Here is a 27,148-nt window from a genome sequence, read left to right as displayed (position 1 = left end):
ATAAATATCAAATACTGGGGTGCAATAGAGAGACATGCCACTGTACACATTATTGATGAGACCTCATCGGAAGGTGCATAAATGTGTGAAATGTGAAAGTCACGGCGCCAGAAGGTTAGAAAAACTAGTAGTTAAGAGAGGGCCAAGAATATGAACATGTGAACTCTAAAGTAAATGATGTAAGCGGGTGATATCCAAAGCATTTAAGCAATTTTGTTCAATGAAACAGTATTCTTACAACAAGAATTGATGTCATGAAACAGGACCTGGGAACTCCGGATACGATTAAAAACATATCTTCAAAAATAGTTGATAAATGTACTGTGCACTTTCTTAGCAGAAATGGTGGAGAGAAAACAGTCAATGGATTTCTGATGGCCAGGGAAAACACAGGAGCAATGGTGTCTGAAAGCAAAGCCAAAATTGGAGGCCATGAAATATCATATCAAAAGTAGGCAGGGCGTAGGACCCCTGTTGAGCAGGCACAACACAGACTTTTAAATTAAAGAGGAAAGGGCTTATGGATATATGGAGAGAGAAAGAGGAGAGGGAGACGGGACATGGAAAGATCAGGGGACAGCGCAGTGAAATGCAAATCATAACCATAAGAAATACCAAACCATCTAACATTGTAAATTATAAAAACTACAGTAACCATAATGTTTAGTTTTCAAACTCTAGACTTCTATAACCAGAAGGAAATATGACTGTTCATAAAACATATAGGCATCCAGAAAATGCTTTAACCCTCATATACCATGAGAGAAACTTCCCATATTCCTTACTGGGACCCACATATACCTTTTTATCAGCCATTATTAAATGGTTCAAGTGTTAGTAATTGATAGGTTCTACACCATGGTCTCAATGATAAATGAGGGGCTGCATTTGGTTAAGCCATTCCAATGTGTTGATAGATAGTGCTTGTGTCTTAGTACTACAGTTAATGTAAACTGTTGATGAAGAGCTATGGGGTATGGCAGGCAGGAGAGTATTGCATTGGTGAGGCTTCTTTACCCACTGATCTCAGAGATGCACTATAGGAAAAAATGCCACTCATCTGAGTCCAATTCAATACTATTTCCAATATTGCAACTCCAAATCAATTAAACAGTAGAATCTGCAAACCAGGGAAACACATGTCATTGATTAATATGTGGATTCATATTGAGAAAAGACTGGATCTTGAGGATATAACTGGTTGTGTTTCCATAATTATTTAGGAGGACTTTCTTCCTTTTTATACATGCTAGTATATCATTTCTTTTATGTCTATATGATGGATTGATGTCAAGTGTGAAATGTTTTGAAAAGAAAATACTCAAATTGGCCTTGTCCATGAAAAATACTTTCAGGCAGATGCTTGCATTATTTAAGGATTTGATTATTATTTGTTATTTATACCGCGCATAATTAATACCCATAGGTTTCTAAGTGCCTTCCTGGAGATCAAACCTGTGTTGCTCTGCGTCGTCTTGCTTCCAAAGCAAGTGCGTTGCCCCTGAGCTATCCTACCAAGACGATATGTTGGATATATTTGCTAAACAATGGACGGGTCAATTCTCATTTTTTACCCAGGAGAGTTGTTTAGTGCAATTTCCCATTTCAATTGAAAGAAAAAGCCGAACTGAACCTAATGGCATTTCGCTGTGTTTTAACAATCGCTTTTAGATTTCTTATTTGGATCTCAGAGAGAAATACAATAACAGAAATATACAAATAATGTACAGTAAAAATAATACAGGCAAGAGTAAATTGAAAAATGAAATCATTTTCTGGATATATGGTAAAAGGACAAAGAAATGTCTAAGCACGCCTACCTTTTTCCCCGCACAACCCCCATTCGGAAAGTATATTACCAATTGAGAATCTAATTGTGTCCGAGAACAATGATATATGGATCTCCTATGGTAAGTGCAAGTGAGAATTTACCTTTGGGGCTGTGATGTGCCTCAGTAAAAATACAAATTGCACAGGATTCAGGTCTGTGGATAGAATATAGATTCTTTTAAAATGTATTCCAAGAGCAGAGCTTATGTGTCAATATACTTTGGAAAAGCATTGAAAAGAGTGGATGTTAATTGATCCATAGCCAATTGATGACTAATGTTGCCCTACTTTAGAGACATAGGATGGGCCTTCTTGTGTTTCCATCACTGGGCTATGGATAGCTCGGCAGTCAAACGTAGGAATCTAAAGAGCCTGATAGATGAGCCACTTCTTAAAACCACCCCTAATTTGGACATGAATATAACAATCAGATTATGTCAGATAAAAAGCATGCTGGCACATAATGATGACTGCCGGGTACACTCACTGAATCACTGCCCCAGCATGGAAAGACCCACTGTCTTGCCATAGTGTGAACTGCCTTTTGCCAAATATTGGAAGAAGTGGAGAAGTACTTGCAGTGATAATATATTTGTTTACAGCCAAAATAAATCATAACAGTGTAGTCCTGTTCAATTTTGGAGCTTGATGTGGTCATACACGCTTCCCATTGTAGTGTCAGACAAATTGTGTCTTTTGAAGATGCCATTTCAGCTTAATCTTGAGTTGGGCTGCAAATGCATATCTATAACGTTCTGAGGGGCTAAGACCGGCCTTCTCTGCAGAGGGAATATAATCCATCTTGAAAAGTGAGGGTTAAATTTCCATAGAAATGCGTGAATTTTGCCCTAAATCTTGACATACCTATTGTTGGGTTGAGCTGGTGGGACATATAATAGGTGGAGCATACATTACATTTATAGACGAGTCATGAGAGGGAAATCTTACATTCTGATACATTTTGTAAATTTTGTAAATCCTTATTTAGATCCACCAGCAAGTTGGGTAAATTATTCATGCACAGTGTGCAACGTATAGATGTACTGATAATGCATACGTTAAAAATATAGCTCTTCTCCCAAGTGCAAAGTAAAGGCTCCCATAGAGCAGTGCGTGTATGGAGACTCTGCCAGGGTAAGGGCTTTGGATTTCTTACAATTCATTTTTAACCCAGCAACTGTCTGGAAAGGTTCCTGAATTACGAATGTTTGATAAGCTCTAGAATCACATAAATAAAAAAATAACTTCTTTCAATATAAGCAGCTTGTGTTGACATTTTGGGGTAGGGAAACCCAGGGTGCTTTTGTCTTGTCAGACTCTTTGTGTAAAGAGGTACATGGCTAGGACACGTTTTAGAGGGGAAAATGGACAGCCCTATCTCATTCCCCATTTAAGGGCATCCACAACCCGGGGATCAAACCTGTTTTGTTCCGCGTCGTCTTGCTTCCAAGGCAAATGCGTTGCCCCTGAGCTATCCTCCGGAGTAATGATATCTTCATTTAAGTATAGCCAACTGTGGCGACCAAACGCCTTCTCTGTGTCCAGCATCATGATGTCCTTTGGGAAAGTGGTCGAGTTTCAATTGCAAATTTCTGCAATGTGAATGGTCCAGCCTGCCACATATAAATCCAGCCTGGTTCTGCTCGACCAGGTAGGGCATAATGTGATAATGAGGGGAGTATCCTGAAACTTTGCAAACATTTTGGTGTCTTGGTTTGACAAGGCCATCGTCAAAAGGAGTAGTAATCCAGGGAATCCTCTGGAGTTTAGCCAGTAAAAAGCTACAGGATTTGCCCATGAATCTTTTGTCAGTTGTTGGGTTTTTTCTTCCACTTAGCCCACTTTAAGAAAGCTGACAGACTCGGAATCACTCCGAAATAACAGCCTTACAGGCTTCCAACAATGTAAGTGGAGAGATGGCAGCTCAAGTGTTATTCTTGAATTAGTTGGATAGTAGGTTACACAAAGTGTACTGGAGTATAGGATCCCTAAGGTTTTTTTTTACCCACCTTCCCCCGAAGATCAGTTTTGGCAGTAGGCCCCTGTAAATTGCGAGAGAAGATCAAGGAGGATCAGTCAGAAATGTTTCCTCAGTCTTGGCAGATGTCGCCACTTCAAGAACCCTCTGGGATACAATATAGCCTTAAAGACCGATTGGGGCACCATTAACGCAGGATAATGACCCGCCACCAAGTTAAGTTGGGCAATGGTTATTATACCAGGTGATAATGTCACCACCTGTGGTTTCTAAAGCTAGTAGCACACGTTAGGTAGTAGCAATACCTGTTTTGGAGTTTTGGTGTTGAAATAAAAAAATGTTACTTTAAGAGCGATTAAAAGTAAATGGACGTCGTCCCATATCAAAATGGAGGGGCTGTTTCTGGGAAATGATTGGACAGAGGTAACACAGTATTATGTATTGTGTGTGGGCTATGCAGTCAATGGGGGAGCCAGGTGCTGTAAAGAAAGAGACCCAGGATGATCTACTGTTGTCGTGCGACTGCCGAACTTCCCGCCGGAAGTCCTGCAACAGCGACCCGTTGATTTCCCCACATCCCGACTTGGCGGGGACATGGTGTGCAACATATCATCCCTCTCCTTTTTCCATAATAATATCATAACATAACTTTCTACAGTGTTTCTTACCCCATTATTACTTATTCACACACATAGTCACTTAGTTTCCCTGGGATGACACGTGCCACCCTCAGGTGGGCTGCTTGCCAACTGGCCTTCTTTGGGTAATGGGGCAGACTGTTCGAGCCTCTCTTCCTGGGCGTCTGGGCTGCAGGCGGGTATCCCCCCCCTCACATCTTGGTAACCTCTGACAGTCTGCTCTTGGTTGGCTCCGAGAGTATCTCCCTCTCGCCTAACATATGTTGGTCTGTGGTATTCCCTCTACATTATCGTTGGGATCTGTTTGAACCATAACACGTTCCTTACTATCGCCTTGTTTCCTCGGATGGCTGTTATCCTAGTTCCCATCCTGTTACTGTCCCGGGGGTGGTATCAAAGGGGCTTGCTAATTTTGATCTCATGGGACTCTCGAGGACCCAATACCTGGTCATCCACTTTGTGGTGCGATTCCTTTGCCCGTCGTTTGTCACTCATGTGCTCATTGGCCTTGATCCTCTATGCATGTGTATGGCATCAGTCAAGGCCTTTCTCTCATTTGCTGTGATGATGTGTTATGAAGAAGTTCAACATTGTGCCATACATGAGGTCAACCGGTGGTGTGTCAGGGAAATCGTACCATAATGTCACCATGATTTCAACGGCATTACTAAATATGCGTCTGAGCACTGTACACAAATCCTGACCCCCATTACTGTGCCCAAGCAGAGCAGAGGTTGCGTTGGTGTCCCCCGCTCTCCTTGGATAAAGTAACGGGGCCAGGAGTTGTGCGGGTGACCCCCGCTTACCATTAAGGTAAGCGGAGGGATAAGATTAAAAAAAGGAACCTGCTGCGTCAGCACCACCCCCACATTAGTGGGAGGAGCTGATGCCGCAGGGATACAAGGATGTCGGCGGTGCACACAGGATTGTGCTGCAGTAAAGGTCAGTGTTGGGGTGTCAGGGTGCAGATTATGGCTCAGGGCAGGTGGGCAGATGTGATCTATGTGATCATTGCACTGTACAGTAATTGCAGTCAACATTTTCGTCTGCGGAATTACGGGCGCACATAGATTTGTGTGTCGGTCGACGATAAGGTGTCATTCTGTAGTTTCTCAGGAAACGGTACAATTCGAACATCCAATGCACATTTTGTGCTTTTGCAATTCGGAGGACATTGTACATAGTCCTCATGAACCGCTCGGCATCCACGTTTGCTTGGGGTCACCGGCGGGTATTGACATTGATATTTGATTTCTATCTCGCTCGTACACAAGTGTTTCAGGGTAATGTGATAATGGTGAATATGAAGGTCGTCCAGGTATTTTGTGAATTCTGTACCCTGGAACGCTGGTCCATTGTCACTATATGGATTGTGGTAGCACATGAGTGGTGAACATGTTCTCCTTTATCTGCAGCACTGTTTCTGCCACCGTTGAGGACTTTCTCTGAGGACTTACTCTGAGTAGTGGAAATAGTCGTCGATGACTCCTAGGAGGTGGGTACCTTCGTGCACAGAGCAGAAGTTGATGCTCATTGCCTCGAATCGTGAAGTACATCTTAAGGCTGACTGGATGGGCTCATGCTTCGCTGGTACACTTGTGGTCTGGCATGGCAGACATGACAATATGATGATCTTGCAACTACCTTTGGGAACCACACTCTGTTGCGTATCCAGGCTTTTGTTCTGACCATGCCTTGGTGCCCTTCGTGTGCAAGGGTGTCCATTATGTCTTGTAGATAGAGTGTTATAAGGATGTGTGCGCCTACTAGTATCAGTCCCTCAATCTTGTTAGATAGCTTGTGGCGGACCGTGAACACACCTGAGAGGAAATACTTGGCTGCAGCTGTATGGTTGTTGTTATGCTGTTGAAAAGAGTTCCACTGCCCTGATAGGATCCCGTTTTTCACCAAATCACAGCACGGGTCAGCGTTCATTGCTTCCGTGATGTCAGCAAGACTGACTGACTGCCTTTGGTTTCATGGCCTGGATTATCTGGCAGATGTGCTCCTCCGTCTCTGTGGACTCTGAACTCTGCCGCGATCGCAGCGCAGGGATGTCTCGACAGGTAGTCTGCTCGGTTGTCTGGCCCTACTTGATATATGAAGTCAAACTTGTACTGCTGAAAATGTAGCAGACACTTTTCGATCTGTGCAGGGGGGTGCAGTGATAAACCAGTGAAGATAGATTTAGAGGTGTATGGTTGGTGTAGGCTTTACATTTTAGTCCGTAAAGGTATAGGTGATGTCTGCATCCTCATAGTATATCATTCACCTCTTTCTCATTGTGGGAGTACCTTTGCTCCATTGGTGTGAATTTCGGGAGGGAAAGACAACTGGTTGCATTTCACCTGCAGGGAAGTTTTGTACTTAGAAGGCTCCCAGCCCAACAGGGCTTGCGTCAACATACAGCTCCATTTGTAGGCTGGTATCGTAATACGTCATAATCGTGTCGGCAGACAGTGACTCTTTGATGCCTTTGAAAGGTTCTTGACAGAGATTGCTCCACTCCCATTTGGTGGTTGATTTCATCAGAACCCTCAGTGGTTCTGAGATCGTGGCAAGGTTGTTTATGAAGCTGCTGCTGTAGGTCCCCATGCCTAGGAAGCTGCACACTTCCGTGAGTGTTATGGGTGGCGTTTCTCCTTTAATGTCTGCAGCCTTGAGGGAATCTGCTGTTACTCCCCTGCTGTTAATCACTTAGCCAAAAAATGTCAACTCTTCCTTTAGGAATTCACATTTGTCTTTGTGAATTGTTTAACCGGCTTCATCTAGTCTGTTGAGGACTGCCGCTAACCTGTGTATGTGTTCCGCCTTGTTTTCCGCATGTATAAGGATGTCATCACTGACATTCAGTGCACCTGGGAGACCTTGGAGAACTGTTTGTAAAGTTCAGTACTTTATGCCCTCTTAGTCCAAAGTGTAACGAGAACGTAGTGTATATAGCTTTAGCTGGTGGTATCCTGCATTGAGGTTCAGATTTGAGAACAACTTGGACCTAGTGAGGTCTGCTACGTTTTCATCCAGGGTCTGTGCGATGCGTCTCTCCCGGATGATAGCTGCATTTTGGAGGCACATTTCAATGCATATACGCATATTCCCTGGTTGCTTTGGCTTTTTGGTCACTAGCATGGGGGAAACCCAGGGTGTGGGACCGGTCACTTTTTCGATTATGTCCGTCTTTTCTAACTCATGTAACTCTTTTGTGACAAGGTCTTGCATGTGGATTAGCCCTCTGCTATGCTCCACTGCCTTGGGCTGCACAGTAATGAGATGTGCAGTTTGATCAGCTTGCCTTTTATTCTGTCAAGTATGTTGGGGTATTTTGCTAGAAAGTCCTGTATGTGATCTGTGTCTGTGATGTCGTAGATTAATTGGATTAATTGCGCTCCGACTCAGTAGACCTCTATGCCGGTGTCAACAACGTATATTTTTAACAGGATCTATAGGTCTGTTCTGCTGAGCGTCATTCGAAACCGCCCTATGACAGGTAGGGGTTTCTTACTGCCATATGCATATAACAGCGTGTTTGTGTGTTTCCGCATTAGTCAGAGTTTCATCCGTTGCAGTGTTGCGAGCGACATGACGTTCACTGAGGCTCCAGTGTCAATGGTTATTATTACGTCTTGCTCATCGACTTGAATGATGCAACTTGCCTTCTCTTTTTCGTTGATTGTCTCCTTCCACACTCTATTGCGGTTATCAGGTGGACTTTCCCTCTACTCTTTCCTACACCTTCCTTTACGGTGATCCTCCACGGCCGCTGCTGTTCTGTCTTTCTCGTCCGTGGAGTCATCTGAGGAGTTGTTTTCAGCCTTCTACCTGTCGGGTCTTGGCATGTTTTTTTCTTTGAAGCAAGCCTTGGGGCTGGAGGGCAGTTTGTCATCAGTGGGCCTGATGATCGGCATACTTTTGAGGAGTGATTGAGCAGCCACATGAGCTGTTTATGGTTCCTTGTGCTAGGCAGTTTTGCTTGCCATGATGTTGTCCACTGCACCATCTGTAGCCGTTCAGACTTGGTATTCTTGGCTGCCACGTGGGGTTGTTGTTGGATTCTCTCGCGTCTCCTCTGGGTTGTGACCAGCTGGTGACTAAAGCAGTCGTTGGCCTTGGAATGTGTCGGCGCTTTTGCAGGGTCATGGTCACTGGCATGGGAGAGTTCTCTTTGTTGCCCATACTCTACTATCCATGACAGTAGTGCTATAGTATACCTTTCATCAAACTCAAAAGGGGGCGTGGTTTGCATAATGTGACAGGTGGCCACGCCCCTTTACCCGGAAGCCCCGCCCTAACCGGATGTCCCGCCCCTTGGGGTGTCCATGGCAACGTATGTCCCGCCTTAGCGGATGTCCCTGTGCTGTAGTGACGTCATGTGTTGTGTTGAGGGGCGTGGTGGTGTAGGAAAGGGCGTTTCCGGGGGGTGATGTCGTGGGTGATGTAATATTTTGGGGGCTAGGCGTGGTCTAGCAGGTGTGGTGACATCACGGGAGTGTCTCTGAAGTTTCCCCTAAGGCCTAAACTAACAGTGACGTCATGGCTTGTGTTTAGGGCGTGGTGGTGTAGGAAAGGGTGTTTCCCGGTGGTGATGTCGTGCATGAGGTAATATTTTGGGGGCTAGGCGTGGTCCAGCAGGGATGGTGACATCACGGGCGTGTCCCTGATTTTTTTTGTAAGGCCTAACCCAATAGTGATGTCATGGCTTGTGTTTAGGGCGTGGTGGTGTAGATAAGGGCGTTTCCCGGTGGTGATGTCGTGGATGAGGTAATATTTTGGGGGCTAGGCGTGTCCCAGCAGGGATGGTGACATCACGGGCGTGTCCCTGAAGTTTTTTCTATGGCCTAACCTAACAGTGATGTCATGGTTTGTATTTAGGGCGTGGTGGTGTAGATAAGGGTGTTTCCCGTTGGTGATGTCGTGGATGAGGTAATATTTTGGGGGCTAGGGGTGTCCTAGCAGGGATGGTGACATCACGGGCGTGTCTCTGAAGTTTTTTCTATGGCCTAACCTAACAGTGATGTCATGGCTTGTGTTTAGGGCGTGGTGGTGTAGATAAGGGTGTTTCCCGTTGGTGATGTCGTGGATGAGGTAATATTTTGGGGGCTAGGCGTGGTCCAGCAGGGCTGATGACATCCTTTTGGGGTTAAGGTCCAGGGTTTTGATGAGATGATGTAGGTATGAAGTTGTGATGTCAGGGGGGCAGGCCGGTGGGCGTTGTGGGTGATGTAGTTGTGGGTCCACCCCTAGGGGTGGAGTATGGTGTATATATACAGAAGGAGCTCTGGAGAGAGGTAGACGGCGCTCTTGGGGTTTGCGCTAGTATGCATGGTCTGACCCTATGATTAGGTGGGCTATGGATGTTTTTTAATTGATAAATATATTTATAAAACCTGTAAGTTTAGGTATATATATGTGTGTGTGTGTCTGTGTGTGTTTGGGTGTGTGTGTGTGTGTGTGGCTGTGTGTGTGTGTGTGTGTGTGTGTGTGTGTGTGTGTGTGGTTGTGTGTGTGGCTGTGTGTGGCTGTGTGTTTGGTTGTGTGCGGCTGTGTGTTTGGGTGTGTGTTTGGTTGTGTGCGGCTGTGTGTTTGGGGGGGGTGTGTGTGTGTGTGTGTGTGTGTGTGTGTGTGTGTGTGTGTGTGTGTGTGTGTGCTTACAAAATAACAAAAGATTAACAGTTATAAAAGTTGCGCTGTGTTGTGGTAAAATGTGGTGAAGAAAAAAAAAAAAAAAAAAAAAAAAAAAAAGCTTTGGTTTTTATGGATGAATCATCCAGGCAATGTAGAGTTAACTGGTGTTTTTAAAGAAGCTTTGTGACGCTGAGGGAACGATCAATATTTCGGTCGCACTCTGATGTGTAGCAATGGCTCATGTTTGTAAAAGAAGTCTTACTTTCGTTTTGTATGGAACATGGAATTTTAAGCCGTGTCATTGTATGTATTTGTAGAGTGTACGTGTACCATTTGGAAAAGGCCACGTCCGCAGATCTAAGAGGTTAGGGTCTTATCTCTGACGATATACGTTTCTATGTAAATTGATATAAAGTGGGCTGACTAGCTAAACATTAAACAGTCTAGGTTATAAATATACCGGTAACAGGAAAGCTGCCTTTTCATTTACACTTTTGCGCCTGAAGTCATGGAGTTTGGAAACGAAGTAAGTGCATTTTTTTTTTTTTTTTTTTTTTATCTTTAAAAATGATTTAAGGTGTATAATTATTGATTCCTTTTATTTAGAGATACGAAGCACCGTCCTTTTACGATGAATTTGACTGCCAAAAAATATTAGACAAGGGTATGTGTATTTTGTTTTATAAGTGTAGAATTACTGTTATACTTGGAAAAAGGTAAATTGTTTGAAAGAATTCTGTGAATAAAACAAAAGGCAATGTAAAAGTAGGAGGTTCTGCAGAACCAAAAGAATTGTATTTAGGTTTGTGTATGAGGCTAATAAAGCTATACTGTATGTTTTATTTATATTAGATACGGCTAAAGATGAGAACATAGGCGCTTTACAAGGTAATGTGGATGCTTAAAACCTGTTTGTTGTGTGCCGCTTTGTAAAGGATATATGTGTGGGTAATCTCTAATATTGATTAGTTAGACACGCGGTGGAGAGCGAAGGACTTTGAGTTTTTGAAAGGTTTCAGGCATTCGTTGTTTTAGAATTGTGAATTTAAGAGTTTTAAATGTAGGGTGGATAGACAATTATTTGAGCCTATTCAAATAAAATATATTTTCTAGATATGAATGAAAAAAAAAAAAAAAGAAAACAGCGGCCACATGATACTTTAGATAAAATAAAGATGTTTCAATGCTTATGGGACCCGTGCAAAGTAAAAAAAAAGAAGCTGTATTTGACTAGCCAATCTATAATATTGATTTTTTTCTCTGACCAGGACACCGTGGATAAATATTGAACAGCGGTGTATAAATGAACAGGGCCATCGTAACTTTTTAAATGGATCATTTGGGTTACAAGTTAATGGCTTTTATGTAAATTATGTTTTAAGTAAAAAAGTAATACACGCAGGAATTTTAACAGGGTTTGCTTATAAGTGGAGGGTGCAACCTTTAAACGGTATTTTCAGTTTGTATTTGGCTGTGGTGCGATTGTTACACTGTGTAAAGACACGATGCGACTTATGTATTTAGACACGTGTGTTTATACTATTGATTTTTTCTCTGACCAGGACACCGTGGATAAATATTGAACAGCAGTGTATAAATGAACATGGTCATTGTAACTTTTTAAAATGGATCATTTGGGTTACAAGTTAATGGTTTTTATGAAAATTATGTTTTAAGTAAAAAAGTAACACACGCAGGAATTTTAACATGGTTTGCTTATAAGTGGAGGGTGCAACCTTTAAACAGAATTTTTTTAGTTTGTATTTGGTTATGGTGCGTTTGTTACACTGTGTGAAGACACAAGGTGGCTTATGTATTTAGACATGTGTGTTTTGTAAATGATATTTTAGAGTGTTTTTTTATTTGAACACCTGAAGTCTTAGGATATCAGGGTTCAAGGTATAATCACATATGAATTAAAAATGTATGCTTATGTATTAACATTATAGTAGACCGTGTCTATGGGAAAAGGGCTTCCCGAAAGAGGAAGCATGTAAATGCTGCAAATTCTAAACTTGTGGAAGACACACAGACGTGTACGGAAGGTAATCCAATTAATTTTATAGTGGTGTGTGTGTGTTTGTGTGTGTTTGGCTGCAGTATGTAAGGATTAATGTTATAATGTTTTTATGTAGATTTACAATTGTTGGGAAAAGCAGAACATGTTGAGGGTCAGCCGAAAAGAAAGCGTTTAGAGGTGGATACGCATGGTACGTGATTTATGTTTGCTTAGCAGCTTTAAGGCTTATGATAGTTTATTTTTTATTTTTTATGGGTTTTGTATGCTTTAGAAGGAAACAATTAATAGGATTTATGAGCTTCTTTGGTTATAAGGAATCATACTTATGTTTTAGTTTTGTAAACATGTATCTGATTATGTTATGGTCAATTTTTTAGGGTCTAGGGTTGTGAAGAAGTCTAAAGGATTAGCACATGGTACCTCTGGATGGCAGGCCGCCGATCGTGTGAAAAAAACAGGCCAGACCTTAGAGCATTTTAAGGGGATTTTGAAAAGGACCTATTCAGGGGACAGCACGCAAGGTATGTTATTTATGCTTGCTAGCTTTAAAGATTAAAGGTTTATAAAGGTATCTAGGGGATATATTATTATAGGTGTTTATTTGATTTCATTGTTTTAAAAGGAAGCATGTATTAGGTTATAGGATGGTGTATGTTTATAAGGAATAGGCTTTTGCTTCGAGTTTGTAATGTTCTTTTAATTATGTTTATTTTTAGGGTCTAGTGTTGCGCTTACGCCCTTTGCGGTCCCACCAACGACTCGTGTGAAGAAAACAGGTCAGCCCTACACAGAACACTTTAGCACAACAAGGGAGGGGGGTTATCAGGAGTGTTTGGGGCTCCAAAAATGTTTAAAAAACTCTAAACTAAGTTTGAAAAAAGATGTACGGTTTAAAGGGGTTCAACCAGTTTTAAATATGACTAACTGTGAAGCTGTGGAAGATCAAAGTATTCAGGTAACTCCGGCTGATCCCCCTCAGGTCCGGTCTGTTAGATGTGATAAAAAAACAAGGTCTCGTGTAAAGGTTATACCACCTATAGACCCATCAGCTAATAGAGCGCCGCTGGAGAGAAGAGGTTGTGGCGATATTACCCCGTCTAATGTGTTTTCCTCTTTAAAGGTAGTAGCCCCTTTAGACCCAATACAGGCCGTCGTTAGGGCACGGTCTCCTGATTATGGATACTGTACACCGCCCCATACCTATTCACCCACAATCCCCAGCAGTGAGAGGTATGTTGATATTCCCCAAAATTTAGAACCAGCGTTGGAGGTACCAGGTGTACCAATAGCCCCTGATTCTGAAAATGTTATAATAATTATAGACTCCCCTATAAAAGACCCTCTTGGAGATTTTCCTGCTTTAGACCCAATACAGGATACCATTAGGCAACAGTCTCTGGATTGTGGAGATTATTCAATACCATATACGTGTTTACCTACAAGCCCCAACAGTGAGCAGGGTGCTGATATTTTCCAGAATTTGAAACAGGTCCCTTTGGTACCAGATATACCAACAGCTCGTGCTTCTGAACCTGTTATAATAATTATAGACTCACCTGTAAAAGAGCCTATTGTAAATCCACCTCTAAAAGAGCCTGTTGTAAATCCTCCTGTAAAAGAGCCTATTATAGTTAACTCAGACTCCCACATAAAATTAGCTTGTGAAGAATTTATATATGCCTCTGTTATTTGTAGGTTAAATGACCCCCCTAAGCCGTTAGATCTTTCAAGCACAGGGCCAAATGGTGTAAACAAACGGATGTGTGCAGTGAACAATTTTCAGAAGCTTGATAATAAACCGTTGTCTCCCCGACATACTTTTAAACATGTTAACACATCAGCCGCCCGGGTGACGGTTCCCTGTTATAAAAGGGGTGACACTGCTAAGCGATTATTTGATGTAGATGTATTAAATAGTGAAAAAGGAAAACATTTACCAGGTATACAGAAGAAAGTAAACTTAGGCTGCCAGAAGTATAGATTAAAGCAAAAGGGTACTAAAAAAGCTTTAATTGATACACGTCGAGGTGTTTGTAAGGCCAAACACCTTTTGTTTAAGATAAAATCTAAAACCAATGTACTGGCCCAAGACTATAAAAAGCAGTCTTTAAAAAATAAAGCTAGGGCTGTTCCAAATCAGTTGACAATCCCTATAACAGCATTAAGGACGGTGTTAGGTCCTGGGAAGTCCACAAATGGTATAGATGTAATGACATCCCCTAGCACCATAGGGTATGGTTTGGAAGATGTGCATACACCCCCTAAGCCTGTAGACATACCACAATTATCTGTAAAAGGTACAAAGGCCTTGCGTTTAAAATGGCTTCGCTCGAGGAGACAGAGGAAAATGTTTTTGAAACGCTTAAAAAAAGCAAAAGCTATCATTACCCGCCGTGCAAAGAAAGATTTAGATCTTCACTCTCCAGATACACCTGACACGTCTGATACAGAAACTGTTTTTTTACAGAGTTTGGGAACTTACCATCATGATATACCAAAATATAAAAGTGTTGAATACTATGAAGTTTTTCGTTTTATGAATCTAGATAGGATAACATCAACAGGTCACGCGCTATTACTGATAACAGAATCGGTTGAGAGGCTTGTTTCCCACATTTTGGAATCTGCTGGTCCTAATGACTTTGTCCAGATCCGTTTAGACAGTTCTACTTTAAATAGACCTCTTTTTACCAGACGAACCCACCGACAGGTGTTTGATGTTTTAGAGTTTTTAGAAAACATTGGCCGTTTGCTACAAAGTAAGGCTGAGCTTCTTGTAACGGAACCCTTAAGAATTGTAACTGTGGTTGTTAGATCTAGAGAGGGTGGCGTGTACAGGCCATTAAAGAAAACACTCTACAGTATGATTGTGGCTAAGAAGAAGCGTTGGCTTTTGGATTTTAACTATGGGGACTTAAATATATGTATGGCTGCTAGTATCATAGGTCTGCTGGAGCCTAGAACTGTTACTGACGGTTACATACAAAGAAAGGCTTTAGAGGTCCACCAGACTCTGGGTATACCCCCTGACGTCATGGTTGGTTTTAATGAAGTGTGTCTATTTGAAGATTACTTTGGGGTGCCGATCAAAATTTTGTATAATGAAGATCGGATTTGGAAATATTTTCCCCAGGGTGACACTTCTAATAAAAACACTGTCTACCTTTTACATCATGAAAAACACTATTACGGCATTTTAAACCTACAAGCTTTTCTAGGGGTAAAGAATTTATGTCCTTTTTGTTGTCACATATACAACAATCGAATGGCTCACAAATGTAGATTACATTGTCACATGTGTCAAAGAGATGGGTGTCTTGTGTTGGACGAATCAAAGTTTAAATGTCCCAAATGTAAAACTTTTGCCCGGTCTGAACAATGCCTTAAAAAACACATTGAGAAAGCAGCGCAGGGTTTAGCCCAATGTTATTTGAAAACAGACTGTGTTTCATGCGGTCGCTTTATAAATGTTAATCATGAATGCCGTGGTAAAATTTGCCCTAGATGTAAAATTGAAGTTGTTTCAATGGAGGACCATTTGTGTTACATGACCGTTCCAAAAGATGTGGCTAAAACTGAGGATTACATTGTGTTTGATATAGAGTGTATGCAAGAGACAGGCATACACGTCCCAAACTATGTTTATGCCAAACATTTGACGGGTGATAAGACGTGGTCCTTTTATGGTATAGACTGCATTAAGCGTTTTATTACTAATTTCTTGGATGAGAAATTTAGGGGGTATAGCTTTCTGGCACACAACAGTCAGGGGTATGATTCCTTCTTTTTGATACATGAAATGATTAAAGAACGAGTAGCAGTCAAACTGGTTATGAATGGTGCAAAGCTAAAACTTTTAGAGGTAATACCCTTTAAAATTAGGTTTATTGACAGCTTAAATTTTTTGCCTATGAAGTTAAGTAAGTTGCCTAAAGCTTTTGGATTTCCAGGGTCGAAAGGTTATTTTCCGCATTTTTTTAATACCCAGCAGAATCAAAACTATGTAGGTCCTATTCCTCCTGTGGAGTGCTATGGTTCAGAATTTATGATGTCTGAAGAAAAGGAGGCATTTCTAAAATGGTACTCAGAGGCCCGTAAAGATGTTTTTGATTTTAAGAGGGAGCTAAAAAGGTATTGTCACGAAGATGTTAATATTTTGAGAACAGCCTGTAACATTTTTAGAAACGGTATCATTGAGCTAACCCGAAAGGAGCACATTTTAAAACCCAATACTCCAGAGGAGTTAAAATATGTGACGTATGTTGATCCATTCACTTTTATCACGCTAGCTAGCATGTGTATGCATATATATAAACAACTGTTTCTTGAGCCTGAAACAATAGCTCTAGTGCCAATCGACTTGTATCATGGAAAACAAAAACGTTTTTCTACCCCTTCTATACAGTGGTTGATGTACTTGTCCCATCAAGATGGTATACCTATACAACATGCCCTGCGTGGAGGGGAAAAAAAGATTGGTCCCTATTTTTTAGATGGTTATGCGTGTCTAAATGGGGAGGAATTGGCCTACGAATTTAACGGTTGTTTTTTTCATGGGTGCCCCCGATGCTATAAGGAAAATGACTATAACACCATGATGGGCTGTACTAATGACCATTTACATAGAAGAACACTTTTAAAAAAGAATTTTCTTGAAAACAAGGGTTTGCGCGTTATTACACTTTGGGAACATGAATGGACAGATATGCTAAAAAATGATGAGGGGCTAAACATTTTTTTGAAACAAACAAATCTACCAGAACCCTTAGAACCCCGTGATGCTCTCTTTGGGGGAAGGACTAATGCTGTTAAACTTTACCACGCGATAGCTCCTGGTGAAAAGATACATTACTTTGACTACACCAGTCTCTACCCCTTTGTTAACAATTCAAAACCATACCCGCTAGGACACCCCCAAATTATCTATGAAGATTTTGGAGATGTTAAACAATATTTTGGACTGATTAAATGTCAGGTGTACCCCCCTAAAAAACTTTATTTCCCAGTGCTCCCTCAAAGAGTTTCTGGAAAACTAATGTTCCCACTTTGTATGACTTGTGCCACTACAAAACAAACTGAGAAATGCACACACAGTGACGAGGAACGCTCTATTACTGGTACCTGGTGTACTGTTGAGCTACAAGTGGCCTTACAGAAAGGATACAGGCTGGGTAGAATTTATGAAATATGGCACTTTGGGAAAGCTACAGTAGAGCTGTTCACAAAATACATTTGTCTTTTTCTTCGAGACAAACAGGAAGCGTCGGGTTACCCTGAAAGTTGCAAGGATGATGAATCTCGACAGCGGTATATAGACGAGTATTACAAACACCAAGGGATACGGTTAAGACCCGAGTTCATTGAAAACAATCCCTCTAGACGTCAGTTAGCTAAACTGTGTTTAAATTCCTTATGGGGTAAATTTGCACAAAGAACCAACCTTCCAAACACAACCATTATAACGGACCCCGAAGAGTTGACCGCTTATCTTTTTGACCTGGGCTATGACATTTTAAGCTTACAGTTTATAGATGAGGAAACAGCGTGTCTTTGCTGGAAGTATGCGAAAGAGTTCCCAACGTGCTCCAACAACATAAACATTTTTATTGCATGTTTTACAACAGCCCACGCCCGTTTGGAGCTTTATAAAGTCATGGATGCCCTCCAAGAGCGTTGTTTGTACCACGATACTGACTCTGTTATTTTTGTCAGCTCACCCGGTGACGAGGACCCACCCCTGGGTGATTATCTAGGTAATTTAACAAGCGAACTAGCTCCGGGAGAGCACATTGTAGAATTTGTTTCTGCAGGTCCTAAAACCTATTCTTATAGGACATCCAACAGCGTTGTCTGTATGAAAGTAAAGGGTATCACTTTAAATGTTAGCAATAGTATAAAAATTAATTTTGATAGTTTAAAGGAGCTGGTGCAAGAATACTCTTTAAACAACATAACCAAAAATATCACAGTTCATCAACCTTCAATAGTGCGTAAAAAGAAACAATGGGAGATTAGCAGTGAAACGCTGCAAAAAACCTTGAGGGTAGTATTTGATAAGCGTGTGCTTACTGCTAATTACAAAACATTACCCTATGGTTATTGAAAAGGGAACAACGTATACGATGGATACCCGGTTACAACACCCTTTTTCATGCGTGTTAGCGGGACCTTCTAGTTGTGGTAAAAGCTATTTTATGAAGCAGCTATTAGAAAACGCACCCTCTGTTATGAATACCATTCCTGAAAATGTTATTTGGTTTTTTTCTTGCTGGCAGCCCTTGTATAATGAATTGGCATCTAAAATACCACATCTGAAGTTTGTGGAGGGCTTACCAAATTCTTTGAATGACGACCACTTGCTACCACCAAATCTTGTTAATATGATTATTGTAGATGATCTTATGATGGAAGGAGGGCATAGCTCGGAAATCGAGAAAGCTTTTACACAATACTCACATCACAGGAACCTTAGCATTTGCTACATTGTTCAAAATTTATTCTACCGCGGAAAGGGCAACCGCTCCATAACATTAAACGCCAGCTATATAGTGTTGTTTAAAAACCCTAGAGATAAACATCAACTAACCGTCCTAGCGAGACAGATGTACCCGGGTAATACCCGTTTTTTTATGGAGGCTTTTGAAGACGCTACCTTAAAACCTTACGGTTACCTCTTGGTGGATCTAAAAACAAACACTTTAGAAGACTACAGATTGAGGACCGGTGTTTTCCCTCCTGATATACCCGTGGTTTACGTACAAAAGACGTCTAGAAAACCACAGTGAAAAACAATCTTTCCTCATTAGCGACGACGACCAGCTACCATGACGGCCCGTATACGTAGGAATTTTGCTCTTCTTAAAATGCTAGTAACAGCTCCACCCCAACAACGGAAGGCCATTTTGTGCTCAGCCTCTGATGATCTAGTATCAGCTATAGCAGAGATTGCCTTCAACACTATAAAAGGTAACGTTCCGTTATCCACCCAGCAACTAGGCGTTTTAAAAAAGAAAAAAACCCTCCTTAAAAAGCTGAGTAACAAGAGGTCGTCTATAAAAACCAAAAGAAAGCTTCTAAAACAATCTGGGGGTTTTATAGGGGCACTCCTAGGTTTGGCATTGCCTCTAATTACCAGGCTTTTAGGGGGTGGTTAATGGAGCATGCCCAAAAGATGTATTTGGTTGACAAACGTCAGTTGGACGGTATAAGTACCCCGAAGCGGGAAGAAGCAGATATCCGAAAATCAGCCACTTTAAGGCTTGACTCTGAAATGCAAGAGGTTTTAAAGCGGCATGATTTATCAGACTATGATAAAGTGGGGCTCTATTCAACTATTCTACAAAAATACTTAACATACTTTAGACAGGTCGAAAATGAGAAAAATAAACTGATGTTGTACATGCCCCCCGAAGACCCTTCAATTAGCTCTAAGCCCTCCCTATCAACCTCTGCCCCGGATCCTATCGTAATGGAGGTTTTGGACACTATTAACCCCCGTTATCGGAAAAATGCAGAACTGTTGATGAACAAAATGGGAAGTGAAAAAAACGTGGCAACATGGAACAACAAGGGAGAATTTATCTATAAAGGAACAGTTGTTAAAGGATCAAATGTTCACGATTTAGTTCGCAGCATTACCAACCCTCAGGCTTTTGGAAGACACACAAAACCTCGAGGTTGGGACCTGTTTATGCAAGCAGCTGCCGATGTGAACCTGCCCGCAACTTTAATTGGAAATATGGGACATCGCGAACTGTTGGAAAATTTAAAAGACTCTGAGATCAAACCTTTAACAACAGCTATTGAATCATCTGAAATGTCAATAAAAAAAAGAAAAAAAAATAAAGCTAGTAAACGAGCCTCTTGGTTTAACGTGTAACCTCATTTTTTCTTTAACAAAATCTTTAACCGTTGTAAAATATGTATATACATGCATATCTTTTTATTTTTTTTTATTTTTTTTTTTTTGTATTATTTTTTTTTTTTATTTTATTTTTTTTTTACTATTATTACTTTTCCAGTCTGCAAAAAAAATAATAATAATTTCATTGCAATAAAAATATTATTCATACTTTCAAAGGCGTTATGTCTAATCATTTTGATCATGTCTAACATGTTTATATAATATTAAATAAATGAAAAAATAAGACAAAAAAGACTGTTTCAATTAAAAAGAAAATGTGTTTATTTATATGTGTACACAATTTAAGGTTTAGTAATAAGAGTACATTTTTGCCAACGATCAAAAACATTTACAGGGGATCTCCGAAAGCTGTTCTTATTCACAAAAGCAGTAACCATGACATCATTTTGCCGGAGGTCCAGTGAATAGGTGTGCATAACCCTTATCAGCGAGTGTTTCTCAGACATGTTAGATACAAAGTAACAGGAGTGCTGGCCACACGTGATGTCTTCAGGATGTTGCACAGGTGTTTTATTATAATGTATAACGGGTGCTATATCCTTCACATAGTCCAGGATAGCGCCTTTGTATATGGGGTGGCTTGGGAAACACCCCAGGCTGTCAAACACTGTTATTGTATCCTTGTTTATAAACATACCTATCCAATGGGTGCCTTCCTGATCATGGGGATCGGTGTTCGCCACAAGACTAATGGGTCGCTCATTACTTATGTCTCTTGGAAGGTTATCACATGAATACACACCCTTGAATGTTTTCTTAGCGTGTTTGTCTTTACTTAGAAAACGTTTGATCTGGTAAGTATCCATTACATGTCGTACAGGACTTGTCGTTGATTGTTGAGTTCCATAACCGAGTCAAATAGAGCCATAATAATTAGATTCACCGTGTTGGGTAAATTTGCAGCAAAGCGTACTTCTATGCGTAGATTACCATTTCTAATAAGATTATAATGGCCGGTTGATGTATTATCAGGTCTCAAATCAAAAGCTAAGAGAGTATAACCCCCATCATAATCGTCCCGGGGTATCACAAAACCTTTATCATGCAGATGTTTACCGCTGATGGAGACAAGTCCCAAATACTCCCTAATTGTATTTTTTTGTTGAAAACTGGGACTGTAGGCTTTAGAAGGTATAACGACCCCGTCTTTAAAAAGCGCTGCGTAGTTGATGTTGTAATGTTTAAAATTAAAAGGGTTGCTGGCGTAAGCCCCGGAAAAAGCTGTGTTGTCCACAAAACCAATGATGATTATTTTCGGTAACTGTCCAAGGAATAAGTTATCTTGACTGGCGACACGGCTACCCGCTGGAACACTGAAAATTTTCAAAGATGTCCGCTCCACCGGATATTTTAAGTTTGATACTTGTAGAGCATCAGCATGAGCTAATCTGACCGTGGGCGACACATTCACCCTTTTAATAAATAAACTAGCTGATACTATAATCAGCTTGTAGGCTTCAGCATCATCGCTGTTGAGGCAAAAAGCATCTTTATTTCTAGAAAGTTTAATTTTCAGATCAACGCCGTTTACCATTAGTTTCTCCTGGAAAAATAGATCGGAGTGTAAACGGCCTAGTAAATCAAAATTTCTGCTCCCTCTGGCATGTGTAGCTCTTTTTATAAAACCGGCATTAGCCCCATCTAGAGCATAATCCTCCATATGGCCTGCTGTGTCCTTATAGAAAAGCCCTGCTGTAAACTGAGTGTCCAAAGCGTCATTACTGTAGTTCAAAATGCTTTCTATATAGGCCCTGTACGCATACATGTTGTCGCTCTGTGTAATCAGCCGGTCGCCTAGCGTAATATCCACTTGATTAAAGAGGGTAGCCACAGGGTAAGCAATCGTAGCAACTTTAGCCGTTGCGGGGATAGCTGATCCATCAGCTTTTGTTATTTTACAAGTGAGGTAAAGTAACGTGTCATTTAAATCCAGATACATCTCTGTTGAGCCTGATATATAAAACTCTATAGGTGCTAGCGGAGATAGTGCAGCAAGGGGCGCCACTTCCATGAAAAAGCTGTTTTCAATGCTCGTTTGTGTCGGGGGTACAGCAAACAGATCGAGTTCAGATTTCACACATTCCCCCGACGCACAATGGATGAACGCCATCTTTTAGAAAATATTAATGCCGGGGCTGTTTTTTTTTTTCTTGACCGATCTGTTCTTGCGAGTTCTTTTTCTCTTCTGAGCCGTTTTTGTTGCTGATCCTAGTTTTTTATGCATTCCTGGAGGGCCCCATCTGTGTACTGATTTCCTTTTTCTTTTGTTTGTGTTGTTTTTCACATAAACCAGCCCAGAACCCTCTTGCGGTGGTTGGTTAAATCGATTTGCGATGGATGTTGTAGCCGTAGACACCACATCTTTAGCAATATTTGTGGCTGCTGTTTTCACATGTGGTTTGGCTAATTCAAACCCCTTTCGTAGAAACGGCATAGCCCTTCGAAAGAGGCTTCTAAAAATACTTCCGAAACCCGTACCATACATAACGGGTGCCCCTTGAAAGTAAGGTTGATTGCCATAACCAGCTTGTCGGCGGTAATAATCCCTATAAACGTACGGCTCCCCATAGTTTTTCATAAATACCATGTTTTTAATAGTCTTTTTCGCGCCTAGGACGTAGGTGTAGTTTCACTAGGACCTTCCCGTATTTAAATGACACCAACTCCCCCTGATCATCCCTTATCTGTATATTGATGGTGTCAAAATGACTCTTAGAAACCGGTATATAATCAGGTTTAATATATTGTATATTAACAATGCCATTATTTTCACCTTTCACCTGCGCTGTTCTCATTAGCGGGGCGTACGAGTCACCGACCCTTTGATATTCTACTATATCACTGTAGATCATAAGACTGTAAAATCCCCCATCAATATCAGCACGTGTTTTGTCCAAATCTTTAGTACTTTTTACATGTTGAACGGTTCCCAAAACACGAAAAAGTTTGCCACTACATATAAACTCGGTGGTAAGATCCGTCGATTTTAGAAATACTTTTCTCTGCACCTTATCCAGAAACAATTGTATATCAGAATAGCGTTCAATGTTTGCGAGACTTTTATTGATAGCCTCCAACAAAACTTGTATACTGCTGTAAAATCCATGAGGAAAACTGGCGTGTAACAGCTCAATAGGACCTTCACGTTTGATGGTAAATTTGGCCTCTCTTCTAGACACAGTGTCCCAGGTATGGGGGTATTGAATCTCCATTAGACCCGCTTCCCACAATCCTTGTAAATCAACGGGTTTAGCCATTTTAACACAATAATTTGATATTTCATTGTTTGGGAATGTATCGTGAGAAGCGTTACTGGGTAAGGTGATATAAAATCCACTGCTTTCCATCTTCTCAGGGAGCGCCTTTGCTTTGTAGATCCTTTAGAGATGAAGCACTAACCCAACTGTTAAATTTCTCAGGCCACCCTGTCCATTTTACCAGACTTTGTTTTTTATTTCCTTTACCTTTACTCTGAAGAATTTTCTCAACCCTATAAAACCGTTGGGGCTCATTGGTGACCTTCTGTAACTCTTCGGTATAAAAATTACCGCTCACACCATCACCATCATAATCAACCAGCTGATAGATGTAAACCCCCTCTTTCAGTTACTTTGGTCACTATAAATATTTCATCCGTAAATGATTGCTGATAACCCTTTGTAAAGACACCTTTAAGCTTAGAAACTCGGACATGGTCCCCCACGCGCAAGGATGGTTTCTTGACCTTCTTCGTTACCATGTCAGCGTACAAGTTTTTCCAAACAGTTAAAGAATTTTCAGACGTTACAGAATTTGGAGTCATTTTTATAGAGCGATGATAGCTATGGTTGTACGCCTCTATGAAACGTTGTAATACATCCACATAACGATGTGTATTCTTTGCTGTAAAATATCGCCAAATCTTAGATTTTAAGGTTCTATTAAAGCGCTCAACAACAGCCGCCTTAACTTCGTTATACGTTACAAAATGATACACTTTATGTTGTTTTAAAAGATTTTGGAAGGGTCTATTTAAAAACTCCTTACCAGCATCTGTTTGTAATTTTACAGGCACCCGGCCTTTGCTAAAAACATGTTTAAAAGCTGCCGTCACTCTTGATCCAGTCTTATCCTTCAAAACTTCGGCAAAGGCGTATTTTGATAAAATATCAATAATCGTCAAGATGTACTGCGCCCCGTCGTTCTGCTTCCCATAGGTCCGCATATCCACAATATCACCCTGCCATTGTTCGTCTATTTGGGAAACCACTGTTCTTCTTCTGTTAAAACGTTTTCTAGCATTTTTATGAAGACTATATGCCTCTTCACCAGATAACCATTCCTTAACAGCTCCGCGTGAGATAGGCTTCTTGTCCTGTTGTAATTTTTTATAAAGAGCATCAACACCCCCATAACTGCCAACACCGCTTTCATCATAATAGCTTTCATGCATGCTTCAATAATAGATGTTCACCGCTGAAACACTTCAAAAAATAAACAAAGGCATAATGGTTGAAAGATGATTTTATTACAACTCTTATACATATAGCGTCTGGCACAACGTGACCCTTTTTGATATTTTTTCTGCAGCCTTATAAATAGCATTATACAAAACTACCCGTTCCCCCCGCATATAACTCTGTATACATAGAACACTTGAGGCATTTAAAAGTTCATACAATTCGCGATCCTGTAAAACGTATCCTTTAATGCTAAAGTAATGTTCATACAATTGCTCCAACAGCTGCTGTAACACCTCTCTAGGGTGTAAATATAAAGAACCCACATCATATTTGTACAAATGCCAGTATTCATCCAATACCGGGAGCCATGTGTTGGTACATATGTTACCTATACACATCAAACTTTTACAAATTGGCTCTGGTCGGGGGGTAGGTATCTGTAGATATTTCAGGGTATCTGGGGCAATTTCCGATATCCGCTCTTTCAGCATAGCGTATAACAGTTTTTCCACACATACACGGCCCGGTTTCAGTTTACGATCCACACGCCTTGCTGGCCCTTCAGAAATCTTATCCTAGAAACAAATATACACATATAAGAAACAAAACTCTCTTTATTTCTCCTCTCTCTTTAAAACAGTTTACGGCGTGCTACACAAGGTTTCAGGGGATTCCCAAAAGTGTATACGTCACAAAAATCTTTATCCATTAAACGGGCTACCCTGTTTCTAAAACGCACAGGACCAGCCATGTGTAAAGATCTCAATTTTTTCTCGGGATTGCGGCAATGGTATATTTCTATCCATGTTTTAGATAGAACACTCTCCATACTAGCATGTACACGCATGCCCATGCCTTTATATACAGCTTTAAGCAGCTGAAAACCTTTATATGAATTCAACAGAAAACATATCCGACGTATTGCTCTAGCGTGATAATTCCGAAGTAAACAGTCATGAGCATCCTGTTGCGGGTCATCGCTTTTATGTCCATAACACCAACGGTAATAATCACGCTTCAAACACACTTTCACTACACAGGCCGCAAAAGCCTGAACAGTTGAAGTTTCCAAAAAAGTCATAGCTTCCTCTTCTTCTTCATCAGAACTTTCAAAGCGCTTTAAACAAACACACTTCTTACACATATTGCGGGCTTGTGTTGCTCGACTTTCGATCATTTTTGAACAGCACACACAGTAAAAATTGACGGTATTAAATGAAGACCGCTGACTTTCAGTACCGTCAACTTTATCTGCCGTTTTCTGCAATTCAAAAAAGAAAGAAATGTAACTCTTCAATACATATATATATATATATTTTTTTTAACACATAGTTCACACACACACACACACCCCTTTTCCTACATACCAATTTACACAAAACAGGTCCCTCCGCCTCCGCCTCCATAGCAACAGCGGCATTCATAGACAAACCGGCCTCCACAGCATCTGCTGTCTCCATAAACAGCCGATCTTCATCAGCGCTTGTTTCCAACTCCGGGGTCATGGCTACATCTGGAAACAGCTCGTCCAAAACCCCCAGATCCGCATACAAAGGCTCTTCAGAAGTCTTCATAGCTTCGTCCATAGCCTTCAGGTCGGCCTCTGTATAGTCTGCATCCATTATACCAGCCTCTACACCATCAGCATCTTTAAATGGATAAGAATCAGGAGGTGTCATATCACCCAGATTCATTAAAAAAATGCCTTGGCTCAACTCATCCTCATACGCCATTCCACTATAAGTGGGACCTTGCGATTCCTCATCAGCTACAGCAATTATTGTTGTCGGACTTCTAGGACTATCAGCCTTTTCAGCGGTGTTGCTGACGTCTTCCCCTCCTGTATTCTTAGAGTAGTAGCTGTAACGCTTCATGATTCAGGGGTATTGTAAGCGTTATGAAAATAGTACAGTCAGACTCCAAGAGCGCCGTCTACCTCTCTCCAGAGCTCCTTCTGTATATATACACCATACTCCACCCCTAGGGGTGGACCCACAACTACATCACCCACAACGCCCACCGGCCTGCCCCCCTGACATCACAACTTCATACCTACATCATCTCATCAAAACCCTGGACCTTGACCCCAAAAGGATGTCATCAGCCCTGCTGGACCACGCCTAGCCCCCAAAATATTACCTCATCCACGACATCACCACCGGGAAACGCCCTTATCTACACCACCACGCCCTAAACACAAGCCATGACATCACTATTGGGTTAGGCCTTACAAAAAAAATCAGGGACACGCCCGTGATGTCACCATCCCTGCTGGACCACGCCTAGCCCCCAAAATATTACCTCATCCACGACATCACCAACGGGAAACACCCTTTCCTACACCACCACGCCCTAAACACAAGCCATGACGTCACTGTTAGGTTAGGCCTTAGGGGAAACTTCAGAGACACTCCCGTGATGTCACCACACCTGCTAGACCACGCCTAGCCCCCAAAATATTACATCACCCACGACATCACCCCCCGGAAACGCCCTTTCCTACACCACCACGCCCCTCAACACAACACATGACGTCACTACAGCACAGGGACATCCGCTAAGGCGGGACATACGTTGCCATGGACACCCCAAGGGGCGGGACATCCGGTTAGGGCGGGGCTTCCGGGTAAAGGGGCGTGGCCACCTGTCACATTATGCAAACCACGCCCCCTTTTGAGTTTGATGAAAGGTATA

The 27,148-nt window shown here is 41.4% G+C and overlaps 2 protein-coding genes across 2 annotated transcripts; one reads left to right on the top strand and one right to left on the bottom strand.

The window, feature by feature from the left end:
- Positions 1-12,484: 12,484 nt before the first annotated feature.
- Positions 12,485-19,989, top strand: LOC138516840 (uncharacterized). Its single transcript, XM_069632268.1, has 2 exons — positions 12,485-12,609; positions 12,805-19,989. The coding sequence occupies exon 2, from the start codon at positions 13,005-13,007 to the stop codon at positions 18,189-18,191; it is 5,187 nt and encodes a 1,728-aa protein (XP_069488369.1). The 5' UTR covers positions 12,485-12,609; positions 12,805-13,004; the 3' UTR covers positions 18,192-19,989.
- An 828-nt stretch (positions 19,990-20,817) lies between these two features.
- On the bottom strand, positions 20,818-22,122 carry LOC138515367 (uncharacterized protein F54H12.2-like). Its single transcript, XM_069630237.1, has one exon. It carries the CDS (start codon positions 22,120-22,122, stop codon positions 20,818-20,820), a length of 1,305 nt encoding a protein of 434 aa, XP_069486338.1.
- Positions 22,123-27,148: the final 5,026 nt, after the last annotated feature.

This window comes from Ambystoma mexicanum, chromosome 6q (genome assembly GCF_040938575.1).
Source record: "Ambystoma mexicanum isolate Mex_15411 chromosome 6q, UKY_AmexF1_1, whole genome shotgun sequence".
Taxonomy (NCBI): domain Eukaryota; kingdom Metazoa; phylum Chordata; class Amphibia; order Caudata; family Ambystomatidae; genus Ambystoma; species Ambystoma mexicanum.
This window is presented reverse-complemented; position numbering and strand designations above follow the sequence as displayed.